Raw genomic sequence first — 13,009 nt, forward strand, 5'->3', positions numbered from 1 at the left:
TACCCTGTCCTTCCAAGCCATCATCTTCTTAGACATAAGCACTCCACTGTGACAGAGAATTAAGTTCTCTCCCTACCTTTCCCTTAAACACCTGGAATACAGTCAGACATGCAACAGCCACCAAAGATACTTATTCAATTTGGCACCCCACTGAACTTAAGACTCCTCCTCACAGACCCCCCACACTAGTCCTTAGTCCACCTCACATCTTTTTCCACATCTGCCTAAGTTCCATCATTCAGTTCCTTCCACCAATCTTTGTAAGTACTGTTTAAATCAGGCACTAGAACACAGTAGCCAAGATCTAGTCACACTCACTGCTCTTGGTCCTGAGTTCTTATTCTAAACCCAAAGGATACAACCTAAACCTCAAATTAAACCAATACTTGTTTTCTTGGTTCTATACCTTGAATGCCAGTCAGGCTGTCTCCAGCCCTTCCTGGCCATAATCATGAGCTCTCTGCACTATCAGGATCTTCCTACACTTGACTTCTCCTCTTTAAGTCCTGTATGGATAGTGTATTCTCCCAGACTTTGCAGCAATCCAGGCCTTTCCTCCTCTCAGGGACTGGGCTGCATGGATCAGTGTTCAACACCTCCCCCCCACACACACACACACACTGGCTTCTACCTGGTCATGTCACACTTTTCTTCCATGGGAAAATGTTTCTTTTGTTTGGGTCTCTCTAACCATTCACTTTTCTTTACACCTTTCACTCCCACTTCTCAAAAAGGAGAGTCAGGCTCTTTTGAAATAGTGTCTTCTGAAATTACAATCCCCATGACTCTCCCCCACGGAAAGCCTACCTACCCTACAGGAGAGCAGTGCGTGACCTATTCCAGAGAGATGTGCTATTTTATCATTCTCAGGAATCCAACCAGTAAGATGGAAACTTTGCCAATGGTTCTTAAAATGTGACAGTCTACCAAATAAGCAAGAAACTCAGAAATGGCAAATTGATTTAATACAGAGTGTCGACTTCAATTGATTGATAGTGGCTGCCTAGAGTGCTGGGTTGAGTACGTTTCTGAGAGCGCACCCTGGCTTGAGAAGACGATGCTGGAGTTATTAGCAATATCTGCAAACACAAGTAAAGGAAAATCAGTCAGTTGATATCTAGCAAACAGGACACAGTAAATCACAGCAGCGTATTTGTACAAGCACCAAGCTTCTCTCTACCCAGCAGTCTGATTCCCGGCCCACCCCCATGAGCCCCAGCTGCCTCACTGCCGCCATGACAAATACCTGCATCTCACTTATAGGAGAAACCACAGGCACCAGGGCTGCTGCTGGTACTGGCCCCAGCTCCACTAAGGCCAGCGAAGAGCCCAAATGTGAGAGTGGCAGTCAGGTTGGAGCTGGTACTGAAGCCACCACTGGCACCAGCACTGCCACTGGCACTGCCACCAGTACCAACATTGGTACTGGTACTGGCACTGGCACTGGTGCCACCACTTCCTTGGGCTTTGGCTTTAGTTTCCACTCCTGTCTGGATCCGGGCCTTTGCCCAGGGTCCAATATCAGCTTCGTCCCAGTTGCAGGGCCCAGCAGCATTCTCAGAGCCAAGCCCGATGCCCATCTGAGCTCTAATCTCAGCCCTCGCCTTCGCTTCAGCAGCAGCCTCAGCTGCAGCCTTCAAATCTGCTTCCATTGCCTCTCGGTACTGAGCTGCCCATTCCTTGGGATCCTTCTTTTGTACCTGAAATGGAAATAATAACCCTTAAAAGGTTCACAACCAGAGAATTCAGCACCTTTTGTTGCAAAGACAGCATACTACCTGCTGTAGGTAATTTAACTGTACAGTAATCCTGCCACAACCAGTCCATACCTTCATCACCACTTAACTGGCTCCATGATTTGGATATATCACCCACCAACTTCTTTGAGGCTGCTTTCACATAGGCAATACAACAATGTCACACCAGTTGTAAGGACTAAATGATCTAGGCACTGTGGGTGTCACAGGATTTGATAACTCAGAACCTTTGAAGTATCCATATATAAACTTCAGGACACTCTAAGCATAGAATCCCCCATCACAGGGCACTGCATAACCTTCATATGCCAAGTACAAATGGTTCTCCAATTACCTTACAAGCAAACTTGAGGACTTTCATCTTGCTGGTCTCATAGTAAGATCGTAGACCCCAGAAGAATTCATACTCAGGAGGATTGCTATTGGGTACTCTGGCGTAGTCCAAGTACCTTTAAAAAAAGATTCAAAGTCTATTTCTAGGTCAACTGTGGACCAGTCATGAATGGACTAGATAGGCCTTCCCCCAAACACAGCCTTATCCTACTGGTCAGATCTTAAAGCCATGTGGAAGAACTGCAGAGAAATGTGTAGGGCACTTGCTCACAGGAGGGCACAGTGTTGTGCTCCTTGTTACAATGGGCCCAGGATTCTGTTGGGTGTGTTGTAAACAGAGAGGCCACTCTTCAGGGTCTCTGCTCTGAGCACACCACACTGCAAAGATTTGGAAAGAGGACTAACCAAGCTCTGGAAAGATCCACTATTTAAAAAAAAAAAAAAAAAGACTCGCCAGGTATGATGTCACATGCCTTTAATTCCAGCTTCCTGGAGGCTGAAATTAGATGATCAGGAGTTCAAGGTCATCCGTGTGTGTGTGTGTGTGTGTGTGTGTGTGTGTGTGTGTGTGTGTGAAAGAGAACCCCTATTCTTGATTGACCATTTCTTTCTTTATAATCTGTCTCTGTTTCTCTGTTTCTCTCTCTCTCTTTCTCTCTCTGTGTGTGCGTGCATGCATGCGTGTGTGTGTGTGTGTGTGTGTGTGTACTCATACTCCTAAGCACACCCGTTCCTCTGTGTGAGTGCTTGCATATTCCTCTCTGATGCCAAGTGATACAAGGTAGACTCCTATTTACAAAGTCACAGGCTAGCCCAAATTAGTCCTTTTTTTTTTTCTTAAAATCACTTGTGGGCCATGCTCAACCACCCCTCATAGGGAGCACATCCCTCACCTGTAAATGTAAATAATATACAGTTATATAAATGAAATCAAATGCACAAGTCGGTACTCAGCATTGTCCTGGGTTGCCTAAGGGTAGTGCTCAAGGCCATTTTAATGGAAACTTTTTGAGAGAGAGGGGTTTCTCTGTGTAGCCCTGGATGTTCTGGAACTCATTCTGTACACCAGACTGGCCTCGAACTCGACTCTTTCTACACATGTACAAAGCTGTCAGCAACCCCTTTCTTACAGAATTATTCAATTATTCAGAAGTCACATATGAAACAAAAATCTGTGACTGCTCCCAGAAATCACCTGCCACTAGCATACACACACACACACAGCTTCAGACCACACACACATATCCAGAACACATCCATTATCAAAATAGACAAAGCACATGGAACACGTCAGCAAGTAAACCAAAATCACTTACTTTTGCTTCACAAACTCATCAGTGATGAGCTTTTTCACGTCCCCAAAGAGTGAGTGATGTATCCTAAGAACACAGAAAGCTGAATAAGCAAATAAATATAATCAAATCTCTTACATTTCCCAGTTGCTGGCAGCAGCATGCCCAGGATAGAAAAGAGAGATACAGCACAGAGACACCTCTGTAGAAGCTCAAGAGATGGTGAGAGGGTGAGCATAGACAAGAGCCATTTCCACATCCATACAGGTCAGAACCCTGGGCCCACTACCCAGCCCAGTATCCCTCCTCCTCCCACCCACTGCTCCACTAGACCACCAGACTGATGCAATTCTGGGACCGTCCTCTTTTGCCAAAAGACAACACGGACAGCAAGCGCTGAAAGAGCCCAATCATACCCAGGGCGCAGCCCCAACTTGCGCAGCACCTCCCAGATGACAGCTGCAAGAGGAAGCGAGAAGGAGACAAAGAAAGAAAGTGAGCACTTTGAATTCAGACAACAGCACCTATTCAACTTCACACCCAGCCACTTACCCTCACTGGACCGATTTCCATTCATGAAGATGATGCTAAGAAGCACCATGAGGAGACCCAGCTTAGGTGAGTCCTTGGTCCTAAGATAGAAAAGTTTGTCTGTGAACCATAGGTCAAGACATAACTCATTAGGTCAGCCTCTCTTAGATTCCTCAGATACAGTGAAATTCAGCACACTCTATGGTCCTAGATACTCCACTCAGTAAGATGGAAAACCACATGCTACCCCTACCTCGGATTAGGTTCTCCTAATCCATGGAAGAAAGCCTGTCAACCGAGGCCATGTGGCATGCAGTCAACCAGAGTCTTTTCTTTCTCTCCCACAGCCCCAAATGCTCCTGAGAGAGTTCTTGATGGAAACTTAGTGACACTCCTGCTCTCAAGAATCATGGTCCACACCAGAAATCCCTCCATCCTTTGAGAGCTGCCCTTCCACAGTCAGGCCAGGCACTCCGTAGAAGACACAAGTAACAATAGGCTGATTTCCTGGGAGTTTGTTGGAGAGAAAGCCAACCTGACAGCAGGAATTCCCCACTCCAGGCTCTGAAACCCTTCTGTCAGTCATGATCTGGCCCCACTACTGCCCACAGGCATCCAGCCATGTGTAGGAGCTGGGACAGAGCCTTTTAGGCCCTCTTTCCTGAGCTGCTAAGAGCATATGAAGAAAGGGATAGATGGAAGCAGAAGCCCCTCCCAACCCTAGCACATTCCCAGCTTACGTTCCCAGTATGCCTGCATCAGTGGGCTCTAAGGTACTGAGAAGAATGTACAAGTGGTCACTCTTGTCAATTTCTTTCAGTTGGATTCCAAATACCTGTCAAACGGGAGAAGAGCTTATAAAACCATAAAACTCAGCTTCCTGGGGATCCTGTAGCTACTCTTATAGCTAAGCATTTGTGTATGTGTGGGTGTAAGAGACAGAGAAATTCATAGAATCTTTGTAATCGGTGAAAATTTAGGGAGACATAGAGGTGAACATCTGCACTACTCTGACAGTGTATCTAGCAGCAGACAGAAGTCAGAACTCAGCTGCATAATGTTAGTACTAGCTGTGTTTCCACCACTGACTTGCTGTGTGGTCAGTGGCTGCCTCTCCCTAGGCCACCATGTGCTCATGGTAATGTAGTTAGTCTCTGTGCTTTCCCCCCGCCCCAGGAAGATGGTCATATACCTTTCTTCTGTTTAAAGTTTCCCTGGAGCACCACTCCCCCCCCCCGGGCTGCCCCTTCACCTTCTCCAAGGAATAGCCTGCTCGTTCAATGATTTCAGGGTATACATCAGTATATTCTTTGATGATGTCCTTCAGCATATCTGCAAATGGAGAGTGTTGCAAGCATGTATACTGTAAGGAATACCAGGCGACCCTCATGCTCAATCAGTAGACCCTTTTGTTGTCCATGCCGGCGGTGGCATAACCAGGTTTGGGGCTTATCAGTAGAGATACCACTCTTGGGAGACTTTGGGAGAAGATACAGGAGGAGGAGGAGAGTGAAGAATGTTCTCAGTACATTGGAGAAAAGATAAGAGAAGGCAGAGCTCAGAAAAGGGAAAGTGTTTTTAGGACTCTACCTGAGCGCCTGATGGGAATCTTTGTCTGATCTTTAGCTAACAGGTACTTCACCAAATCATTTGCCTAGGAGAGAAGGAAATGGTGAAAAGACTAAAAATATAGTCGCAGAAAAACTCCAAAGACAACAGATGTCAAGCAAGGCAGTGGGAAATGGGGATGTAGGGGATGGGGTTCATACCCTCCCCTGTAAAAGAGCCACATCTCTGGGTGGGGGTGCTTCAGGTTCTTGGGATGACTGCAGCTTGGCAGCTCTTCTTCGGGCCTTGCCTCTCCGTGCTCTAGGTGACCTCAGGGACAGCAAAGCTCTCCGAGCCCAAGCAGCCAACCGAGTCCTTGATGCCCTGCGGGCCCAGAAGGCTATAGGTCCCCTTGAAGCTCTGCGGGCCATGGAGGCCATTAGGGCCTTTGAGACCCTTCGACCACCCGTGGTTTCTGAAGCCTGACTCTGATCACTGTTGCCATCTTCTTCCCCATCCAGGTGTTTCACCTGTATTCAAAAAGGGGACAGTCAAGATCAGCAAGTGATGTAAGTGATTCTCTCTTCCAGCTCAGTCTCTTCCAGGAAACACCCCCAACCTCATCTCTTCTGGGATATATCCCCTAACCCTGCCCTTGCTTCACTGGACACTAAGCCATCCTGAGTCATGGGTTTTATCACTGTCTAACAGTTGGGAATTTCTTCCCTGACTAGATCAGAACAAGTCAGAAGTAAGGCCTGAGGCCTTTCATCTTCCTACATCCAACACTGATTCTTCTTCTACCACCCTAGACTAGCCCTGGACAACAGTTTCCTTCTCTATCATAAGGAGTATTTTCAGATATGGGACTACACATGTGACTGTACCCATCTCAAGGCCTACAATGTACAACTACTATGTAAGTATATACCTTATCACATTCAGACTGCAACTGTGTATATTCTTGCCTCATCTTCCCACCAGCCTGAGAGCTCTGTGGATACAAGAACTGTAACACATTCCTCTTAGTAGTCCCTTTGTCTTTCATGAATACAGGAATCTTTTTAATGTTGGCCAAACAAATGAACCAAATGACAAGATGAATGTGAGGAAGCAAGGACAGTTATGGCAGCGGTCTTACCTTTTGGGTATTCTTGGCTTTGACCTTGGGCCGAGTATCCTGATTCTCCTGAACCTGAACAGCTGCACCCTCAGGCTCTGGTTCATCTGCCCCAGGCTTAGAGGCAGCAGCCTCAGTCTCCGGAGCTTTTGTACTGCCCTTTGGGTCAGTAACACAGCTGGCGTTTTTGGTTTGGGCTGCAGGCACTGTCATAGCCTGCAGGTCAGCCTTCTGCGTCTTGGTGTCAGCGGCTGGACTCTTGTTTACAGCTGCCAGAACCTGCTGGGTATCAGTCAGCTGTGTGGGAGGTGAGGCCTGGGTGGCAGCTACCTCAGGAGCCTCTGGAGCCTTTGAGACCTCTGTGGCCTTCGGGTTCCCAGTGGCTTCTGGAACCTTTGCAGCCTCTGAGACCTCCGGTGCCTTTTCAGGCTTTGGTGTCTCTGAGACCTCCAACTTCTGGGTCACGGTCAACAGGTCCTGCATCATGGAGCCGCTGTCCTTTTTTGACGCTTTGCCCTGCAAGGGGAAGCAGGGAAGTTCACTGACCTTCTTTCCACCCTCAACGATGCAAATGGTCCCCAAATTCTGAGGCTATGTTTCTCTAACCTGTAAAGACTCCTACCTGCACTGTGCTTTGACCACCACAGCCTAAACAGGCCTCCCTTTCCCCTGAGTAAAAAGTAATGACAGAACACGGGCCCGCCCACCCTCTCTCCCTTCCCCCCTGGTCTCCCCTTCACTGGGGAGAGGGGATGCACCCAGGCAGAGAAGTGGGTGTAGAATGACAAGGATGGAAGGAGAAGCTCCAAGGATTTGGAGCAGCAAAAGGGGCTGGAAAGGCAAAACAGCAAGAAAGAGGGGGCACAAATCGGTCTTACCTGAAAGCGAGCTGGATCTGCACCACTCTCGCTTGTGTCAGACATGTCTCAAGTTCACCTGGCAAACCTGAGTTTGAAGAGAAGGCCTGAGTCAAGTGGAGAGCCCGCTGAACGTCGTCTCTCTTGTTCTGCCTAGAAGCTGATCCTCACCTTCTATAGGGCCCCAATGTCCAGCCCCTTCCTGAGCCCCAACCAGTAGGTTCTCAGATACAGAAATTCAGTCTCTAGGTCTCAGTTCTCTGCAGCCGCACCCTCCCCTCCTCCAGGAAGATGTGCCAGCGCGGCAGCTCTGAGGACCCCGCCCCCTTTTCCCAGCGCACCCCCCCCAGCCGCAGGGCTAGAGTGCGCATGCGCGTCTGCTGCAGCGCCCTTTCAACCCCGCCTGCTTTCCCAGTACAAACCTGTTCTTTGAAGTCCACTGTGCACATGCGCATTCAGCAACTGGCCCTGTCTCTGTGCCAGCCCTTCTCAACACGCCCCTTTCTAACTATACATAAAGCGCATGCGCAATAGCCACGGTCTCAGTCCAGCACCCAGCCCCTACACACGCCCCTCTCCAAGTCCGCAATGCTGTTCGGCCCCGCCCCCTCCCCAACAAGCCTTCCTTCCAAATTGTCGCAGTGTCTGGTGGTCTCAGCCCCTCCCCTACTCACATCCACCCTATCAGTTTCACACAGCCTCCAGGTCCCGCCCATTATCCTAACACGCCCCCTCCAAACGGTAAAACCAAAATTGGTTTGGCTCCTTCCCTGTAACACCCCCTCCTCAACTCGGTATTGAACTAGTGCTTCCATCCATCTTGGGCCCAGGCAAACGGGGTCCAGTCCCCTCCCTTCCTAGCTGGATGGATTCGGTAAGATTTGGCTCTTAAGACAGGTTTTCTACAGATCCCAGAGGGTGGGGCCGACCCTTATCTGGCTCTCATCGAAAGCTAGGGCCCATAGCTCACCTCGTCCTCCTACAGTTCCTGAGTGCGTCTACTCTCTACAAGCCCCTCCGAAAATCAGATACTGCCCTCCCCAGTAAAGGCCGGAAGTGGTCCCGCCCCTTTCCGCCTCCCTAGGGGTCCTCCATCCCAGCCCGTCTACCCTTCCCCCCTCAACACTTCTTATCCACCCCCTCCCTATTCCCTCTGCCTGACTCCCGACTCTCTATTTCCCATCGCATTTTCTATTTACTCTACAAAATCTCTTCACATTCTTTACATCTTCCTCTGTATTACCTATGCACACCTCTCCCCTCCCCCACCCCCGGGAAATGTTCCTTAACCCTTCTCTGCATCACCTATTCTTGTCTGTGGATCTCGTCTTCCCCCTCACATTTCCCTGTATTCCTCCTTCTCCTCCCAACATGCACAGTTCCCCCTTTTCTCCCCTGCACCTCCGCTAGTCTCTGCTGTCCAGTTCATATATAGCTTACTACTTTCTTCGTCGTCTTCATTCCCACACCACACTAAATGCAGCACCTCTGCTCCAGCTACAGAGGTTAAATAAGAATTGCCCACCTGTCCAGCTGTAGGTTTCAGGAGATTAGAACCACTGTCTGGTCTCCCGAAAAAACCCAGTCTTGTCCTCTCACCTTGTCCTCCAGTGAGTCTGGGATGCGTGTGTTCGCTCCTCAGTCCCTCTCGAAGTCTCAGCTTCCTAGACTAGAGCTGCAGACAGCCCAGCCCAGCCCAACCCCTTTCCGCAGACCCCTGCACCCCCGCCCCCCTTCCTCGGGGGTGGGGCAGTGGGGCCCTGCTCAATGCTGTCTGACGCCAAAGCCTGTGTTTATGCCACTGTACCAGGCTCGGTCTGAAGCCCTTCCAACCCAAACTGGCCCCACGAAAACGATTCATTCATTGAATTGATTTAGTTTATATCGTTATTTTTCCGACTACAAATGTAGTGTGATGTCGTGTGAAAATCAGAAAAATGCAGAAATATGTAACGCAATGAAAGGCTATCGTTTTATCTCCTTCCCCAGAACTACTCATGATTAACATTTTGATAGACATTCCTCTCCGATTATTTTTAGTCGCAGTCTGATTATTTGTGCTTTCACCCAACATGGGCTATTCTATACCTACTGTTCTGTAAGTGCTTTTTTCAGTCATGAATTCAAACTTCTTTTCCTTCGTGCATTTTTTTAGTAGTGCATAATGTTTTCTTGTATAGGTGTCCTATTATTTATTTACTTGGTTCAGCTTGCAAGCACTTTTTGGATTGTTTTTCTTTTTCCAAACTATTAACAAACAATGCTACAAGGAACATCCTGGTGTTTGTATTGGACTCTTTTATTGATTTGTGAGTATTTGGCTGATTCAAATCACTTGAAAAGGTTTTCCAATTCAGTTAATCGTAAAAAGCAATGAGTTTTATTGTAGCATTTAAATATTCACCCTCGTTAATGTTTCTCACCAGTTTGAAATGGCACTTCTGTTACATGATAAATTCACGTAAACAACTGAGTATCTTCAAGAGAACAAGATAAAATGTAAAAACAAAGAGAAGTAGACAAAATTAGCATTAGCAATAGAGCGTGTGAATGCAGACCCAGAAAAGGCTATACATACATAAATCATATAACTGTATAAAAACTATAACTCATGACAGTTATGGAAATAAAATCCAAGATCTTTTTAATACACAAATGGTCACTAGTCTGTTTCATGAGGTCACCTTTCCCTTTCCTAAACAAATTAAATATAATGAATCCCTATGCTCTATGGACAATCTGACTCACATCCATTTTCACACGTCATAAAGGTAGCTTTATATATGCCTGTCTCATCTTCCATGAACTGTTCTCTCCCCCAAGTTTGTAATGTCTGTCACCTTACCACTTGCTTTCCTCCTAGGCCCTCTCTGATGAGCACATTAGAGAAGTCTCAGCTTTCTTCCCATTCTGGTGCCCCAAATTCCTATCGCTTCCAAGTTATGACAGACATCTGATACCAAGATAAAAAAGTTCTCAAACCCGAGGGCAGTGAGGGACTCTTAAAGTGCCCTACAGCTAGTGACCATGTGAATGCTGTCGATGTGTGTTTTAAAGAGAAGGTCTGAGGTGTTGAATGGGGATTAAGTGTCTTCTTGGAAATAGAGAGCAGAACTATGACCTTGGTAGTTATCCAAACAAGCAGCACTTGTGGGTTTGGCCTAGAGGGTTAGCAGGGGAGAGAGTGAAGAGATTGTCAGGGGTGGGGTAGTGTGTGCATTAGGACTTCATGAGCAACTGGATTGTGGAGGGATGGATTGGAAGGAGGAGCATATTCAAATCTTGGGATCTTTATTTAACAAATAGTGTGGATGGTGACTTAGACAGGGAGTAAAAAAAAATGAAAGTTGATTTTAAGGCACCTGTGGCACATCCCGTTAGAAATACCATATTTGCAGTTGAGAAAGCATGTCTGAAACTTCAGAAAAAAGCCTGAGTAGAGGGTGACAATCTAGACATTGTTATTAAATAAATGGGCCTTTAATTTACAGAAAAGTAGAGCCAACAGGAAGAAAGGTATCAAACTGGAAGACACTGTACCCAGGGATCAGCCTTAGAGATCAGCAACATGTATGGATGGTATGGATGCAATAAAAGGAAAGAGGCTGTAAGGAGTGACCAAAGACAAAACGGGATTTGGAAAAAAAAAATTAAGCAGTAGTTCTTAACCTGTGGGTTGTGATCCATTTTCGTTGCATACTAGATATCCTACATATCAGATACTTTTCCTCACTACAACATAAGAAACTAACTGTATTTAAGGATCTCAGCAAAAAGAAGACGGGGAAGAAACAATGTTTTAAAGAATAGAAAGGTTGGGCTGCAGATATAGTTTGAGTGTTAGAGCAGGTCTCTAAACCCTGAGAACTATGCAAGGGCTGGGGAGAGAGGGAGAGAAAGAAGGCTTTCTGTGAAATAAAAGGCAGTCTCCATATGTATGAAATCCTGATGTCTACTTCTTGACTAATACCACTTCTCCCAGCTTCTTCATACAAAGAGGCCTCATAAAAACAAGGCTGTGAGAAAGGAGTGGGCCACCCAAAAGAAAATGGAGTCCATCTTTGTAGTAGGCACCATCACAGAGGTGGCCCTTGCTCAGAAAAGGCTTAGAAAAGGAGGTGATTTTCAAACCCCCTTCTGATTTCAGGAAGCTGAATCTTTTTTAATTTACTTTTTATTTTATTAATTACAGTTTATTCACTTTGTATCCCAGCTGTAGCCCCCTTCCCCATCCCCTCCCTATCCCACCCTACCTCCCTCTTCTCCTATGGCCCTCCCTCAGTCCAATGCACAGGTCCTCCTGGCCTTCCATCTGACCCTAGTCTATCAAGTCTCATCAGGACTGGCTGCTTTGTCTTCCTCTGTGGATTGGTAAGGCTACTCCCCCCTCAGGTGGAGGTGATCAAAGAGCCAGTACATGAGTTCATGTCAGAGATGGTCCCTGTTTCTATTATTGGGGAACCCTCTAGGATACTGAACTGCCATAGGGGACATCTGTGCAGGGGTTCTAAATTATCTCCACGAATGATCCTTCTTTGGAGTATCAGTCTCAGAAAAGACCCCTAAGCCCAGATTTTTTGGTTCTGTTGCTCTCCTTGTGGAGCTCTTGTTCCCTCCAGGTATTTCTATCTCCCCCTTCTTTCATAAGATTTCCTGAACTCTGCAAAAAGGTTGTCTATGAATCTCAGCATATGTTTTGATGCACTGTTGGGTAGAGTCTTTCAGAGGCCCTCTGTGATAGGCACCTTCCTATTCCCTGTTTTCTCCCTCTTCTGATATCTATCTCGTTTGCCTTTCTGAATGAAGATTGGGTTTCTTACCAGGGTCCTCCTTCTTGATTAGCTTCTTTAGGTGAACAGGTTTTAGTATGATTATCCTATTTTATATGTCTAATACCCACTTAAGAGTGAATATACACCATGTATGTTTTCTGCTTCTGGGATACCTCACTCAGGATGATCTTTTCTAGTTCTCACCATTTACCTGCAAATTTCATGATTTTTTTGTTTTTAATTGCTGAGTAGTATTCCATTGTGTAAATGTACCACAATTTCTGTATCCATTCCTCAACACAGGGACATCTGGGTTGTTTCTAGCTTCTGGCTATTACAAATAAAGCTGCTATGAACATGGTTGAACAGATGTCCTTGTTGTATACTTGAGCATCTTTTGGATATATGCCTAGGAGTGGTATAGCTGGATCTCGAGGTAGCACTATTTCTAATTGTCTGAGAAAACGCCAGATTCATTTCCAAAGTGGTTGTACAAGTTTACATTCCCACCACCAATGGAGGAGGGTTCCTCTTTCTCCACATCCTCTCCAGTATGTGTTATCACTTGAGGTTTTGATCTTAGCCATTCTGATGGGTGTAAGGTTTAATCTCAGGGTTGTTTTGATTTGCATTTCCCTGATGACTAAGGATGTTGAGCATTTTTTAAGTGTTTCTCTGCCATTCAATGTTCCTCTATTGAGAATTCTCTGTTTAGCTCTGTACCCCATTTTTAATTGGATTACTTGATGTTTTTGCTGTTTAAGTTCTTAAGTTCTTTATATATTCTGGATACAAGCCC

General features: G+C 46.4%; 1 protein-coding gene and 1 non-coding gene across 8 annotated transcripts; both read right to left on the reverse strand.

Moving 5' to 3' along the window:
- Positions 1-943: 943 nt before the first annotated feature.
- Positions 944-9,182, reverse strand: Maged2 (MAGE family member D2). 7 transcript variants are annotated; one of them, XM_060374310.1, is made up of 14 exons: positions 9,038-9,182; positions 7,460-7,526; positions 6,603-7,097; positions 6,393-6,470; positions 5,683-5,991; positions 5,504-5,567; positions 5,166-5,245; positions 4,654-4,748; positions 3,935-4,014; positions 3,799-3,841; positions 3,407-3,469; positions 2,092-2,206; positions 1,247-1,700; positions 944-1,079 (listed from the first exon to the last, which is right to left on the reverse strand). In XM_060374310.1, the coding sequence occupies exons 2-13, from the start codon at positions 7,502-7,504 to the stop codon at positions 1,254-1,256; spliced, it is 1,914 nt and encodes a 637-aa protein (XP_060230293.1). In that variant the 5' UTR covers positions 7,505-7,526; positions 9,038-9,182; the 3' UTR covers positions 944-1,079; positions 1,247-1,253. The 7 variants fall into 7 exon arrangements, with proteins under 7 accessions (XP_060230293.1, XP_060230296.1, XP_060230295.1 ...); XM_060374313.1 differs by lacking the exon at positions 9,038-9,182 and adding an exon at positions 8,964-9,023; XM_060374312.1 differs by lacking the exon at positions 9,038-9,182 and adding an exon at positions 8,409-8,496.
- Positions 2,341-2,467, reverse strand: LOC132650274 (small nucleolar RNA SNORA11). The gene has a single exon (XR_009588644.1). It is a non-coding gene; the product is annotated as a small nucleolar RNA SNORA11 (small nucleolar RNA).
- Positions 9,183-13,009: the final 3,827 nt, after the last annotated feature.

The sequence above is a fragment of the Meriones unguiculatus genome, chromosome X, assembly GCF_030254825.1.
Source record: "Meriones unguiculatus strain TT.TT164.6M chromosome X, Bangor_MerUng_6.1, whole genome shotgun sequence".
NCBI lineage: Eukaryota > Metazoa > Chordata > Mammalia > Rodentia > Muridae > Meriones > Meriones unguiculatus.

What these genes read in the sequence shown, in the direction of transcription:
- Maged2 (XM_060374310.1), bottom strand. Translation starts at nt 7,504, where the DNA reads ATGTCTGACACAAGCGAGAGTGGTGCAGATCCAGCTCGCTTTCAG. An exon ending in CAGGCTATTCCTTGGAGAAG is followed by an intron (nt 4,749 to 5,165) that starts GTGAAGGGGCAG and finishes CCCGTTTGACAG; the next exon opens with GTATTTGGAATCCAACTGAA. An exon ending in AAGTTGGGGCTGCGCCCTGG is followed by an intron (nt 3,470 to 3,798) that starts GTATGATTGGGC and finishes CTGTGTTCTTAG; the next exon opens with GATACATCACTCACTCTTTG.